General features: G+C 37.4%; 1 protein-coding gene across 24 annotated transcripts in view; it reads left to right on the forward strand.

Annotated features, from left to right (window-relative positions):
* The window catches only part of BBX (BBX high mobility group box domain containing), a 123,211-nt gene that overhangs the window by 27,367 nt on the left and 80,073 nt on the right, over nucleotides 1-15,771 (forward strand). For 10 of the 24 annotated variants that reach the window (XM_087721415.1, XM_087721410.1, XM_087721416.1 and 7 more), the window contains one exon: nucleotides 14,489-14,540. The exons of 12 other annotated variants lie outside the window; for them this stretch is intronic. Coding sequence is in view for 6 of the 12 variants with exons in the window: in XM_087721410.1 (XP_087577536.1) it covers nucleotides 14,538-14,540 (3 nt within the window). In the remaining 6 variants the exon portion in view is untranslated. Of the gene's footprint in view, nucleotides 1-6,550; nucleotides 6,603-14,488; nucleotides 14,541-15,771 lie in introns of all 24 variants that reach the window. 2 more of the 24 variants (XM_087721414.1, XM_087721421.1) reach the window with 1 other exon arrangement.

Genomic DNA, 15,771 nt, shown 5'->3' on the forward strand with positions numbered 1-15,771 from the left:
ACTTAAAGATTATCGTACTGGAAAAAAATTGTTTAGGTTTGATTTGAATTCTTTGGTTTTTTTAAATTAAATTTTATTTTAGTTATATACTTTATATTTTTCATAAATGATACAACAAGGACACAGTAAAGAATATCGTCTGCAATTGAAAAAGATAAAATAACTAGTACAAACCCACATCGTTCCATTGGAAAACCCTTCCACCTAAAAATAAAAAATTAAAATATCAACAGGAAAAGAATATGGTATAATCAATAACTTTCTTCTGGTTTTCTCAATAATGTACTGTAGCATAGTTTTTCTAAATAGCATATAGAATCCCAAACTCCTGCATTACTTTAACATGATTCAACAGTTAGGCCTGGCTCTTCTGCTAGATGGAATGAACCAACTGTCTTGTAGCTAAAATGAATAGATGATGGATTTCTTATTTCTAAACACATCAAAAAAGCTGACTTACAATAATTCATTTAGTGACTTTGAAATTTTGATGGTACTGAAAAAAAGTAACTTATGTGAAGTATTCACACTTGTGACTGTCATAGCTTCCCTGCAGTCATGTGAACAAAATAGGGTGCATGGTGACAGGCATGTATTTATAGTGGCAGCCATATCCCAGGTTCATTATCTGAAGTACCCAATCATCTTCCAACAAGCAAAGCCAATTGGAGAAGCCAGGATTTTTTAAATGATCATGGGAATCACTTAACAATCTCAGTTATTTACTTAACAATCATGGAAAAAAGGTAATGAAATTGGTCTCAGGTCACTTAAAAGCACCTTATTTATTAATTAAATGTCTATGCCACCCATCTCTGCATTGCCTTTTTTGGCAGCTGCAGTGTACTGCTGAGTCATACTTAAATGATGTTCAACTAGATCCCTCTCACAGTTATTACCATTGAGCTCTGAACCGTCTATTTTATACCTGCACATTTGACCTTGGTTTTCTCATTACTATGTTGCATCTTGTTGGGCTACGGTCTGATGTGCGAGATCCTTCTGAATCTTGAATCTATCCTCCAAAGTGTTAGCAGTTTCCCCCAACTTGATATTGTCTGCAAATTTGAGGAATTCCCCTTCCATCCCCTCATTTAGATCTATATCATTTATGAAAATATTGAAGATCACAGGCACCAAAACAACTTTGTAGGGCACCCCAACGCATTCTTCCCTCCATGTAGATATGGACTTTTAAGGACTACATGCTTATGCAGTTGGTCAGCCAACTGTGAATCCATCTGGTGGTGCTATGTGTATTCCTCATTGGTCTTTCTTACCTAGAAGTAGCCTGTGATCTACTTTGTCAAATACCTTACTGAAACCTCATCCACAGTGTTTCCCTGATCTGTTTATTTAGTCACTTTATTGAAGAAGGCAATCTGGCATGATCTGTTTTAACAAACCCATTTTGGCTTCTTGGCAATAACTTTTTATGTTTATAAATTCATTGGTTGGTTATCTTTTCCAGGATTTTCCCAGATACAAATGTCAAGCTGATTGGTCTGTAGTGTCCTAGATCCACTTTTTCCCTTTTTTGTAGTTTGGAACCACATCAACTATTTTCCAGTACTTTGGCAGTTCCCCCATGTTCCAGGAGCTGTGAAAGATTTAGTTCAGTGGTTCTGAGAACACATCTACAGCTGCTTCAGCACTCTGGGATGTAAACCTTCTTGTCCTGGTAATTTAAAATTGTTTAGAGTTGATAAATGTTTTCTTAGCAGTTTCTTTCCTACTTTCACCTACATTCCTGTTCTGTCTCACACACTGCTGCTTTTGGTAGCAAAAGTTTCATCAGTTACATTTGCTTGATTCGGTGGCCCAGAGTATGTACATATAGTAATATCATTTCTTTTTCCTCTAATTTTCATCCAAATGAATTTGAGAAGGCTTTCAACCTTGATGTTGTGTATTTCTGTGGAAGTTTAGTGATTCCTTATTTACAATACACACACCATCTTTTGTTGGATCTTTTTTTAAAACAATTTATATATTTGTATATTCCAGTGGTGGATTTTGTCCCACCACGTTTCAATAATGGCAACAATATTATACGCCCTCATGTGTTAGGACTTCAAGTTCCCCGTTTCTTCCCCATACTTTGAGTATTAATGTATAGGCATCTAAGCCCTTTTATGACTGTCCTTGTATTTGCATTTTACTTCTCTTGTTTTATACATGAATTTCCCTTCCTTCTGATCATGTTTCCATAAGTTTTAAACTAGCCACTATTCCTATTACATTAACATTCAGGGAAGTTGAGCTACCTTCAGATCAAACTAATATGTTGCTACCATTCATTTTAAGTGAACAAACCACTGTATTCTTCAAAAGTGAAGACTTTTCATTTTTACTAAGAAGTCCAATATGTTAATTGAGAAGTAGCCTTGACTGGAAATAACATTGACAATTGGGTTTTGCTGCACTGTAAAATACATTAATAGAAGCATGTTAAATAAAATAAGATTACACGCATATAAAAAAATAATATTCATAATTAATGGACAACATTTCATTGTTTGATTTCTGTTGGCCAGCAAAGGGATTAGCTTGCTAACACTTCACAAAATATCTAAGTGGAATTTGGAAAATAAGAATTTTGAAATGTGCCATCTTTTTGTATTAAATTGAAGCAAGCGCCACATTTCCATTCTAGTTAAGTTCTTAGAACAAATAAGTAAGTTATTTTTACTATACTATTAATTATAATGCAATCAGCAACATGATGGCTATATTCAAAGAATGGATATTTCTATTTTTTATCCGCAAAGCTGAATGATCAACATTGGTTTAAAGTTATCTGACAGGCTTTGTATAGATTTTAATCTTGGTTTCTATCACAGCAACTTAATATATTAGCTCTTTAGGAAAATAAAAAATGAAATGCCACTCAAAATTATAACTTCAATTTGTGAAATCATTTTCATATTTTCACATTTTTCAAGCAACAGCTGCAGAAATGGTCAACAAATATAAATTCTAATGTGTGTACCTATAGTAAACTTATTTTATTGGACAAATTGAGACTAAAGATTTACCATCATTCCATTCATCTTTATTAAGGATGAAAAAAGAATTATATTTTTATCTCCTTATGGTATTTTAATCAGTAACTTCTCTTAAAGCATTTAAATACAAAGAATAAAAATAATTAAGTAAAAAAGAGACATGGATAACAAATGTCAGTAGATAAAGAGTTTATAATTATAAAAAATTAAACTCATTGCATTAATTAATAAATCTACAGAACTGAGTGCATAATATCTTATAACTGGAAATTTCTATTAAAAATATCCATAATAATACTAGTATGCCACTCTTTGCCTTTGTTCTAAAAGCAAATGCACACAAGTATGTAAATAGAAAGAAAAGAGAAAAGATAGAAATAAAAAGGAAAATCAGTAGACATTATTAGGAAACTACAGAGTTTAAAATTTCCTCTGTACTTGGCTGATTATTATTATATAAGCATAAATGTTGAAATTGCTTCATTATGTCAGTTGTTTTGCCCTTAGAAACCAGTCTGAAATAGCTTTTTTGTGTAATACATGATCTACAGGGAGCCATTCTTCCTTAAGTTTAGTCAATTTGTGTTCTGAATGTATATTTTGTCTTGTATTCGTCAAGTTTGGACTAGTCTGATATTGTATGCAAAAACCCTTTTACAATATTGAGCCAAATTTTTATCCATCAGCATATAGTTTAAATAAATTGTATTTTTAAATTTCTTCTAAAACAATTCCTAGTAGAAAAAAAATAGAAGTTTCTTTTATATATATACATTTTTATTAAAGGTTTTACAAAGATCATAAAAAACAAACAAATTATGAAGAGCAAAGGAAGAAAATAAAGACTTGTTGGGTCATTGTTTCACAGATATTTCCTAATCAGATTCCACAATGCCTTCAAAATTGACAGAACTTCTAATGTACTCCCCTCACTAGAAAAATTGCAATACAGGTTGTACTCAACTTATGACCACAGTTCAGCCCAAAATTTATGTTGCTAAGTGAGAAATTTGTTAAGTGAGTTTGTCCCATTTTATGACTTTAATGCCACATTTGATAAGTGAATCACTGCAGTTATTAAATTAGTAACATGGTTGTTAAGTGAATCTGGTTTCCCCATTGACTTTGCTTGTCAGAAGGTTGCAAAAGATGATCATGTGACCCTAGGACCAGAGGTGGGTTGCTGCAGGTATGGCAGTACCAGTAGTGGCCGGGAGCAGCTGAGAGCGTACTGGTACGGTGGCTTGTTTGGTCCACCCACCCGCCTGTGCTTTATAGCGGTTTTATGGAAAACAGCAAAGTGTGTACACACGCACAGCATGCAGTGCCTGCATGAGCCCCAACAATATGTGCATCCGGTGCATGCATGAATAGACCGTGATCAGCATACCGGTAGCGATGGTAAGAGTAACCCGACACTGCAACCATCATAAATGTTGAGTCAATTGTCAAGCATCAAAATGTAAATCAGGTGACCATGGACATAGTGCAATGTTCATAAGTAAAAAATGGTAATGTCACTTTTTTCAGTGCAGTTGTATCTTTGAACGGTCATTAAGTGAACTGTTGCAAGTCAAGGACTATCTGTACATTCAGACATGTATCTGCCTTAAAAATAGTGCATGTTGAACTGTGTAGCACAGTCAAATATTTGCACAAGAAATATTTATGACATTTTGTATTATTATAAAGTTTATGTCATAAAATGTTTCATAAACTTTTCTAAGTTTAAATTCACAGGAGTCATGGGTTCCAGATGTTTGATGCATTTTGTAGGTTAGCCCATTTTTAAACTTGGTTCAAAGATTTTTGCCCTTCACCTAGTTAAAGGTGTCTGGAATCCCAGTTTTGGTAATATATATCTAATATTAGGAATAAATGGGAAATCAGTTTAATGCATATTTAATTGTGACATCTACCAGAACATCAAGCAAAAAAAAGATAAGCAGACATCAACCAGCTTATCTCTCATTTGAAAATTCCCATGAAGTTTGTAGGCTTAAAACATCCAAATTATTGTAAAGTTAAATACTGATTAAATATATGATTGTTAATCATTATTGCACAGTATTGTCCAATCAGATAAAAATGTCATGCTTATGAAAACATCTCTGGGTAATATCTGAAGAAAGAAAGAAAGAAAAATGTTTTGACAGGGAGTAGAAAATTGCAATAATATGTATGCAGATACATGATTTGATGATAAATTGTATCCATTCTTATAGTTTTGCATAATTATATGGCATAAAGAAAAGGATATGTTTTAAATTGCAAATGTTAATTAATATTTCCTTCTCACATGCATGTGTGTTAATTAGTGTTTCCTCCTCATATGTACATATGAAATTGTCACATTGAATTCTTTCCCTTAGGAATGCTTTCCTGCATTACACACACACTTAATTTATATATGAATGGTTCCTGTTAAAAAACTGGTATTCATAGTTAAATATATTGTAAATGGAAGAACGTTTTAATGTGTAGCATCAAGTATTTGCTAGAGACAAGTAATGAATGGTGTTAGGTGTTAAGTAGAATTTAGGAATTCCACAGAAATTAAGAAATGTAATAAAGAATTACTATACAGAGTGATACTAGTAGTTTATCCAGTTTGATATCCTGTCCAAAACAGCTGCAAGATATTGAGTGTCCTAGAGAGAGAGAAAAAGGGGTGGGGGACAAAGAGGAAATGACTCACTACCTGTTGTTCACTTTCAACTTTTAGAAATCAGATGCTTTAAAATGCTTTGCAAATGAACTTACATGATGACTGGTAGCAAATTGTGTCCTCCAAGCATCTGTCAAATACATAGTTGGTCTCAGTTGTGCTCTTAGTATTCAACATCAGTAATTTTACAATGGGTTCATTTAGTACAAATTAATTATTTCATAATTTTGCTTTAAGAACTTTATTAAGAGATCTATCGTAAGTTACAAGTCTATTGTGATGTTTTTCCATGTAAATTCCTAATTGTATTATATTAAATGCATATTATACTTTTATTGCAAGGCACTGGATAGTAATAATGCAATGCTTTGTATTTTAAGGCAGAAAGTACCTAGGTGTAGGTAGGGGAGAACACACAATAGCAGCTATCTGCAGCTCCTTAAACCTAATGTGGAATTATACTGTAGGTGTAGAAGGACAAAGTGCAATACTGGAAAAGGCCCAGAGCACTTGCTTTCAGGTGTTGCAACAGGTGCTACATGATATTTGAATCTGAAGCACTGCCCTATATATTAGAAGTCTATTTGCAAATACAGAAAAAATGTAAATTTTGTTTATATCCTTAGTGTTATAAACAGTATTAATCATTTTTTCTATAGAATTGTATATTACTTCTATATAATGCTGATGGGACAATTTGACATATTCTGTTTTAGGGTATAGAAATCATTCCTACATTATTATAAAACCAATCATCCATGAGACTTTTCTAGTTGACCTAATAAGAAAAGTTCTGGTTTTATCTGAATGTTATTTTTAACTCTCTGCATCATCATATATATTTATGCCCAGTATCTTTTCAATTTTTTACAAGTCTACCATGCATGATGAAATGCACCTTCATGTTTTTCACATTTCCAACAATGGTCAGTATTATCTTTATACATCTTAAGGGAATTACTCTTGTATCTTCTACCAATGACACATCATTTTTTTAAAAAATCTGTTATATTGAACTACATATTTTAACCACATTTTTTCTCATTGATTTATTAAGTATTATTATCAAAATTATTGATCATTTTATTGTACATTCTTAACTTGCTCTTCCTGTTTCATATTCATTCACATCTATTTTATCATATTATATTCCTGGAATATTTTTATCTATATTATTTTTTTTTTAAATTCTGCATATAAGAACCATTGAAATCTAAATCCTTCTGTATTCAATTATCCTCTTGATTTCATCCTAAAATTCCCATTTTTCTATTTTATTCTTTGATTTTTAGCTCAACATTATTACTTTATAGGTTATGCAAGGTGGCGAACTTCCATAATACTGCCTCCTCCTCTTTTTCCTTACAACAATCACTCTATGAGGTGGGTTGGACAGGGAGAGTGACTGGGCTAAAATCACCCAAGTAACTTATATTCCTAAGGCAGGACTGAACTCATGGTCTCCTGGTTTCTAGGCCAGCACATTAACCAGCACCAAACAGGCTCTCTACTAGTAAATCTTTATAGGTTAACGTTTATTATTGTCTGCTTCTTTTCTATAAAACACTTCTTGGACTGATGCCACTAAAAGTATTTTGGGGCATAGGGGCATCTCTAACATACATACATACATACATACATACATACATACATACATACATACATACATACATACATAGATAGATAGATAGATAGATAGATAGATGATAGATAGATAGATAGATAGATAGATAGATAGATAGATAGATAGACGTATATACATATATACAACATATATACATATATATATAGATATATTCATACATACATACACACACACACACACACACACACTATTTCATTCCAAACTATTTTTCAAAATCTGCTTTAATATTATAAGTAACCATGCCAAACCTCATATCATTACTTTGTAAAAGTTCCTTATTTCTTAACAAGCATTCTTTCATCTAAACCAAAAAGAAAACAGCAAAATACAGTTGTTGTTGTTGTTGTTGTCCTTGTTGTATGGCATTGTTACATTAGCCAGAAGAGTGCAATGCAATTGCAGAGTAGTAGTTTGGTTGCGAAAGTACTATTCTGTTGTAGGAAACACATGCTTCCCATAGTGTGCCACATTAGGGTGAGCTGGCTTCTCATCAGAAATAAAAAGTGGCTCTTCCTGCAGTGTCATCCAATGTCTCTTCCCTCCCCAGAGCTATCTCACAAATAGGTGCCACAAACGGAAAAGTACAGTGGGAAAGAATCTGACTGCTTGCACGGAGCATCAGTTCATTCCCCCACTGAAGTGGTATCTATTTTATCTACCCACAAGGAACATGCTTTCGAACTTTTGAAGATGAGGCGAGTGATGGGAGCTCCCCCTAACATACAGTGCTAGGACTCAAACCGCTGGAACAAAAACCATCTCCAGTATCATTAAGCCACTGAGCCACCACGCCTCTAAAATCCACTTTAAAATCATGGTCTCATTTGATAGCATGGTCCTGTTCATGTCTATAGATACAGAATTAGCCAAAGAATCCATGATTGCATTGCTTCAAAGTACACATGACTTAATTGAATACACGAAGATCAGAACATCCAGGACCATGGATCTCATAAATCTCTGCTTAATTACATACTTCCAATTTGATGGCCCAATTTACCAACAGATTAAAGGGACATCTATGGGATCACTGTTTTCAGGACTTATAGCAGAGGTCGTGATGCAACGTCTAGAAGCCATAGAACTTATATAGATACAATCAAAACTATGGATCAGGTATGTAAATGACACCTTCACCATTTTAAAAAGAACCAATTAGAGAACACCCACAGAACCATTAATAACATTTTTTAAGCAATCTAATTTATTAGAGAAGAAGAAAACAACAACAACTTGCTACCCTTCCTGGCCATTCTGATCAGCAAAAACCACAATGGCACACTAGAAATGCAAGTCTACAGAAAATCCACCAGGTGCTCCACTACCAAAGCAACAACCCAACCTCTCACAAGAGAAGCTGTGCAAGGACTTTATTTAAACGAGCCCATACACACTGCAGAAACACGCACCCAGAACAGCAGAAAAAGGAAATAGAGCATCTATACAACACATTCCAACAAAATAGTTATCCACACAACTTCATCAAAAAATCACTGACCACTCAACCCAATACAGCACAATCAACACAAACCCTAAAAAGAATTGCACACGTTGATTCCATGTGATTGTAGTAGTCTGTTGCTGGTTTCTGAGATATCCTTGATATATCGGTGTAGCACACAAGCCAACTAAAACCCTTCGAAACATCCTAAACAAATCAAAAGACCCAGCAACCCAGAAATAAAAAACGGAGTCATCTACAACATACAGTGTAAGAACTGCAGCAATCAGTATGTAGGACAAACATGCAGGAGATTGACAAAACGCATCCATGAATAACAACTCTTATTCTATAGTGTTTATGTGCATGACTGCATTTCCACTCAGGCTATTACTATATATTAGTACTATACTATTACTAAATTTGCAGATGATACAACCGTGGTGGGACTAATCTCTGGCAGGGGAGGGTGAGTCTGCCTATTGAGATGAGATGGAACTATTGCTTTCGTGGTGTGGAGACAATAACTTGATCCTTAACACAAATAAGACCAAGGAGCTCATGGGCTATACAAGGAATAGATCAGACATTCAGCTCTTGCTTATCAATGGAGACCAAGTAGAGCAAATGGTCAGTTTTAAGTTTCTGGGTGTTATCTTAAAAGAGGACCTGACCTGGGCACTCACATTGCAGCACTGGTCAAAAGGGCCAGCAGAGAATATACTATCTGAGACTTCTCAGGAAACAACAACTGAATGAAAAACCATTGTAGACCTTCTACCGCTGCACCATAGAGAGCATTCTAACTTACTGCATCTGTGTATGGTTTGCCAATTGCGCAGTGGCAGATAGGATAGCACTCCAGAGGGTTAAGTTCATTGCCCAGAGGATCATTGGTTGTCCTCTTCCCTCTTTGGAACAGCTTTATAGCTCCTGCTGCCTTAAATTAATTTATTTATTTATTTATTTATTTATTTATTTACTTATTTATTTACTTATTTATTTATTTGTCTGTCTTGTATGCTGCCCACTCCCGGAGGACTCCGGGCGGCTCACAAAAGACAAGGGAAAGGGGGGAACAAGACAAAGACAACATATTAAAAACAAAACCAACATTCACAATTTCTATGGAGGTAGATGCTTCTCAGCTCCCCCCAGCCTGCTGGAACAGCCGGGACTTGGTGGCTTTGCAGAAGACCGGGAGGGTAGTAAGGATCCGGATCTCAACAGGGAGCTCGTTCCAGAGGGCCGGAGCTGCAACAGAGAAGGCCCTCCCCCGGGAAGTCACCAGCCGACATTGGCTGGCAGATGGGATCTGGAGGAGACCCAACCTGTGCGATCTAATTGGTCTGAGAGAGGTAATCGGCAGGAGGCGGTCTCTCAAGTACCCAGGTCCGATGCCATGTAGGGCTTTATAGGTAGCGACCAGCACCTTGAAGCGGATTCAGAGACTAATAGGTAGCCAGTGCAGCTCGCGGAGGATAGGTGTAATGTGGGTGAACCTTGGTGCACCCACAATCGCTCGTGCAGCTACATTCTGGACTAATTGAAGTCTTCGAACACTCTTCAAGGGCAGCCCCATGTAGAGCGCATTACAATAATCCAGTCTTGAGGTCACAAGGGCGTGAGTGACTGTCTGAAGGGCTTCCCGATCCAGGTAGGGTTGCAATTGGTGCACCAGGCGAACCTGGGCAAAGGTCCCCCTGGTCACAGCCGACAGATGGTGTTCTAGAGTCAGCTGTGGTTCCAGGAGGACTCCCAAATTGCAAACCCTCTCTGAGGGTCGTATAATTTCGCCCCCCCAGCCTGAGAGATGAAACAGTTGGACAATCTTTGGGAGGGAACATCAGAAGCCACTCGGTCTTGTCTGGATTGAGTGCCAACTTGTTTGCTCCCATCCAGACTCTAACAGCCTCCAGGCACTGGCACATCACTTCTACTGCTTCGCTGAGTTGGCACGGGGCAGACAGATACAGCTGTGTATCGTCTGCATATTGGTGATACTTAATCCCGTGCCGGCGTATGATCTCACCCAGCGGCTTCATGTAGATGTTAAATAGGAGGGGGGACAGGGGTCGATCTCTGCCCTCCGACCAACACCGACTGCGACCTGTCCGAGAGGGAGGAGGAGAACCACCGCAAAACGGTGCCTCCCACCCCACCTCTCGCAACCGTCACAGAAGGATACCATGGTCGATGGTATCGAAGGCCGCTGAGAGGTCAAGAAGCACAAGGATAGAGGGGTGACCCCTATCCCTGGCCTGCCAGAGATCATCGATCAGCGCGACCAAAGCAGTTTCCGTGCTGTAACCAGGCCTGAAACCCGACTGAAAAGAGTCTAGATAATCGGCTTCATCCAAGGACCGTCGGAGTTGCGAGGCCACCACTTTCTCTCCTACAAAGGGAAGGTTGGAGACTGGATGATAGTTGCTCAAAATGGCTGGGTCCAAAGACGATTTCTTCAGGAGGGGTTTCACCACTGCATCCTTTAGGAGGGGTGGGAAGATTCCATCCCGGAGAGAGGTGTTCACAATCGTCTGGATCCAGCCACATGTCACCTCCCTGCTGGTCGAGACCAGCCAGGAGGGACACGGGTCCAGTATACAAGTGGAGGCACTCACCACTCCCATGGCCTTGTCCACTTCATCAGGAGAAGCCCGTTGAAACTCAATCCATAAAGCATGCTCAAGACCCTCCCCTGTTACCTCGGCTGGTATTGTGCAATTGGAGTCCAGCTCTGTCCGAATCCGAGCGACTTTATCCGTCAAACACTGAAGAAATTCCTCAGCTCTACCCTGTAGAGGGTCACCTGCATCCCTCCCTTTCAAGAGGGAGCGGGTTATTCTAAACAAGGCGGCTGGGCGCGATTCGGCGGATGCAATAAGGGCGGCAAAATGCAAACATTTCGCCGCCCGTATTGCCACGAGATAGAAACATTCTCAAAAATCCATCCTGAGCACTTTTTTTTTGTAACTATTACCAACTGGCAGATGGTACAGGATAATAAAAACAAGGACAAATAGGCTGAAAAACAGCTTCTATCCCAGGGCAATAATCATTTTGAATTCTACTGTATAGTGCCATATTGGGTTTTCAGTTTCAATTATATAGAATGTAAAGGATGTATGTTTGTGTTTTTATTTTTATAATTGTAATGTACACTGAAGACAGCATTTAATTTCATTGTACCATGTGCAATGACAATAAAGTAAACTAACTAACTAACAACTGGCAGTCAGAAGACAGGATGAAAATTTCACAACATATAGATATATTTAACCAGATCCAATTGGGAAAATATGACAATCCTAGACAAGGCCAAGTCAAAAAATGCTAGGGAATTTCTATTACATTTTATAATTCTTATAAATCAGCAATAGACACATAAGATATTAACAACATAGACTATAGACTATGCCAAAGAGACAATCAACTAATCCAAAAGAAAATAAAAAGACTCCAGAATCTCTCCACCAGCACCAAATCAGCAAAGGTAACTTCAGACCAACAATCAAGTAATCCAGGAGTGTCAAACTCAAGGCCCACTGGGCAAATCTGGCCCACGGGATGCGTAAATCTGGACCATGGGGTCAACCTAGAAATAGCAAAGGACTGCCCACAGTGCCTCTGCCAGCCAAAACGGGGTACGGAGGCACATTTGTCCCCTTGCACATCATTTTCAGCCTGGACTACCTCCTGCAGCATCCTGCCGGCCAAACGGGGGCACTGAGAGCCATGTGTGGTCCCCCTGTGCTCTGCTTTGGCCAGCAGGGTCATCTCTGCAGAAGGTCATCCCAGCACTGTCCCTCCTGCACTCCATTTTGACCAGTAGAGTGCTGCAGGAGGCATCCTTCCTGTCTCTCCCCCCTGTCCGGCCCACGGAGGAGAACTACAATGCTGATCCAGCCCTTGAAGAAATCCAGTTTGACACCCCTGAAGTAAGCAATACCCCAGTCAAGGAACTGCCAAAGTGCTATCAGTAAACAGCCCAACCAAAGAATCTCTAAGGCCGCTCCCATACACATAGACAAGCAAGTCACCACAATATAAACTGACAATAAACAAGAACAACTTGCTAACACTGATGTGGTTACTGAATTTGGGTAATGAAACACTGCAAGACAACAAGCAAGTTCAGAGAGCACCAAGGACTCCTTAGTTTAAAATCTGGTAGTCCAAGTCTTCCTCTTTCCTTTGCATCTTGTATAAGTGTTCTGATCATTTTATTTGTTTGCTTATTTAGTCATGTCCTGCCTTTATTATTTTTACAAATAACTTAAGGCAATAATTCACACGAATCCAGAGGAAAAAATAAGTTGCATTACAGGTAATGGTTAGTGACCACAATTAGTCACTAAGCAAAGCAGTTACTAGATAGAAAATCATACAACTGTGACTGTGGTTTTGGTTGCCTCCTAACATCTCTTTGGAATGTTCATTCCACTGCTGGATAGTTAACAAAAATGGTATTTACATTTATTGGAGAGAAAAGAATAAGAAAGGGGGTTTCCAGGTATGCATATTGCATGGAGTACATCCCTAGTCCAATATGAGCACTGAAATATGGGAAGAAGCAGTGAAGGATAGGGCTTCCCCAAGGACCTTCTTGTATGTAGTCCCAACTCAAGCAGAGTGGCAAGGCAGTCTGGAACATTTGTTCCTGCTTAGCAACATGGGTGACTAGGCGTCTACTTAAAAAATACACCCAACAAGTGCTGCATGTTTCCTCCTGGAGGATCTATGATCCAGAAGGACTCAAAGTCCAGTGGCAATGAGCAAGTAAAAGGTGGCTCTGCAACCACTGACCAATTTTTTTAGTCAAACTTTTCCTCACAATGAAATTTTTCCTCACTAAAAGAACTCCATCTTTTTGTTAAGGCCAGTTAACTTTGTCAGTTTGCCCCAAGTCTATATAAATGGGGCATAATATCATCCTTTAAACGTGACTGCTGTGTCCCACATCAAACTGTAGATTACATCATGACCAGCTGTATCTGAAGGCATATATTGCTCCAGTATCTGATTTTTTTAATATAAACAATGCTGTGCTTCAGTGGTTAGATGGCCTAGTCATTTGTATTTGAACATAGATTTGTTTTAATTTATATTTTATTGTGTTTTACTAATTAGGTGAAATCTTAATATATAATGTTAGTCCGCGTAGGATAGGTCATACATTAAACAAATAAATAAACTTTCTCATGCAGTTCCTGCACCATCAAAATGGAAAAAGCTGGCTAGGGTCCTAAGCTTGCACAGCCTAAACTGGTTGGTTACATGCCTGTGGGTGCCTTCTCTTTGCAAGCATGCAGGGGCAGAGACTCAAGATGCTTTCAACCTATAATATAAAACAGGGCTGGAAAAGCATCCCTTTGGATCCTTATACATTCCTAATAATGTTTTGAACAGTAATAAAGAACTTTATCAGTGCATACATATTTTTTAAAAAAATGTTTATTGGTAAACATATGCATAATTTGACAGTTTGCTTTCATAAATTATTCATTAGTTTCATTATTTTCGGTCTGTGTTGTCTATGGTTTTTAATCAATCATTTCCTTTACACTGTAAATCTCAAAAATAGTGTTCTACCTGCAAATTTTAACATAATATACATTAATAGTATTTTGAAGGTTTGTGAAAGTGTATTAGAAATTGCTAATTTATAATTGGATTTTAATGAAACAGCAGAAGATACTGACATAATATATTTTTGCAAATTCTAGGAGGCGAAATTAAGGATGGGTAGAAAGGCTCTGCTAAACTGGTGAGGTGATGGTAAGTGTAAAGGCTATTTGAATAGAAAGGAATTGATGTAACTTAGTTGTGTAGCAGCTGATTAGATATGTCATTAACTTATTGTTAATTTAGGTATGTTATTAGCATGTCTAAATTTTGTCTATATTCATACTATTTTTTCAGTCTTTTAGCTGTCAATTTATTTTACATTATATTAGCTGAGGTAGCGCAGTGGTTAGAGTGCAGTACTGCAGCCACTTCAGCTGACTGTTAGCTGCAGTTCGGCGGTTCAAATCTCACCGGCTCAGGGTTGACTCAGCCTTCCAGCCTTCCGAGGTGGGTAAAATGAGGACCCGGATTGTGGGGGCGATATGCTGACTCTGTAAACCGCTTAGAAAGCCCTATGAAGCGGTATATAAGTCTAACTGCTATTGCTATTGCTATTATCTCCATTTGAACATGAATGCAGGAGAAGTAGTAAATTATCACCCCTAGCAGAACACAGTCAACCAATTTTTTATTCTACTTTTGATCTTAATTGTTCACCACATAGATGAAAAATAAAATGTAAAATGTACCACTATAGCTAGACTGATCCACAGTTGTGCTGTGAAGAAATGGCATTTGGCTATGGGTATGAGAAGAATGAAAAAAATATTAATAGAGAGTTTCAGAAAACTTTATTCCATGTTGAGCTTATTCCATGAGAAAGAAACTGAAAATAATATCATCTTCATTCTGTTAGATATAAGATGGGACATGGAGAAACAACTTCAGCTGTTCCTAAAGCATATGTCTTGAAATTCCAGTTTAGGCTAGTTTGGTTTTGTCATTTTGGAAGATGGCCAGGTCTCCCAATTTTATCATCCTCAAATCTGATAATGAGGCCATCGGTGTAATTTTCCACATCATTAATAAAAATATTAAATAATATTTACCTCAAGATAGATTGATGTAAAGCAGCAGCTAACTCTCAGAGCAGTTAACTAGCCAATTGTGAGCTAGCTCATCAGTGAGAATGTTGCATGGATTTTTTTATCAGAACATTTGCTGAAATCAAGGTGAATTATATTCATAGTATTCCCTTTGCCTACTGGAATAATTACCCTGCCAAAGATCATAATTGTTTTCAGGGTAATATATTAGCCTGATTTATTACCTGCTCTAACATATATTTAGAGATCAGTAACTTGATAATTACTAGGCTTCTCTCCCCCCCCCCCTATTTTTTTTAAAATGGCACCTCCCCTGACAGTTAGTTCCTATATCA

The sequence above is a fragment of the Thamnophis sirtalis genome, unplaced genomic scaffold (genome assembly GCF_051295495.1).
Source record: "Thamnophis sirtalis isolate CommonGarterSnake01/CBP01778 unplaced genomic scaffold, rThaSir2_p1.2 scaffold_8, whole genome shotgun sequence".
Lineage (NCBI taxonomy): Eukaryota > Metazoa > Chordata > Lepidosauria > Squamata > Natricidae > Thamnophis > Thamnophis sirtalis.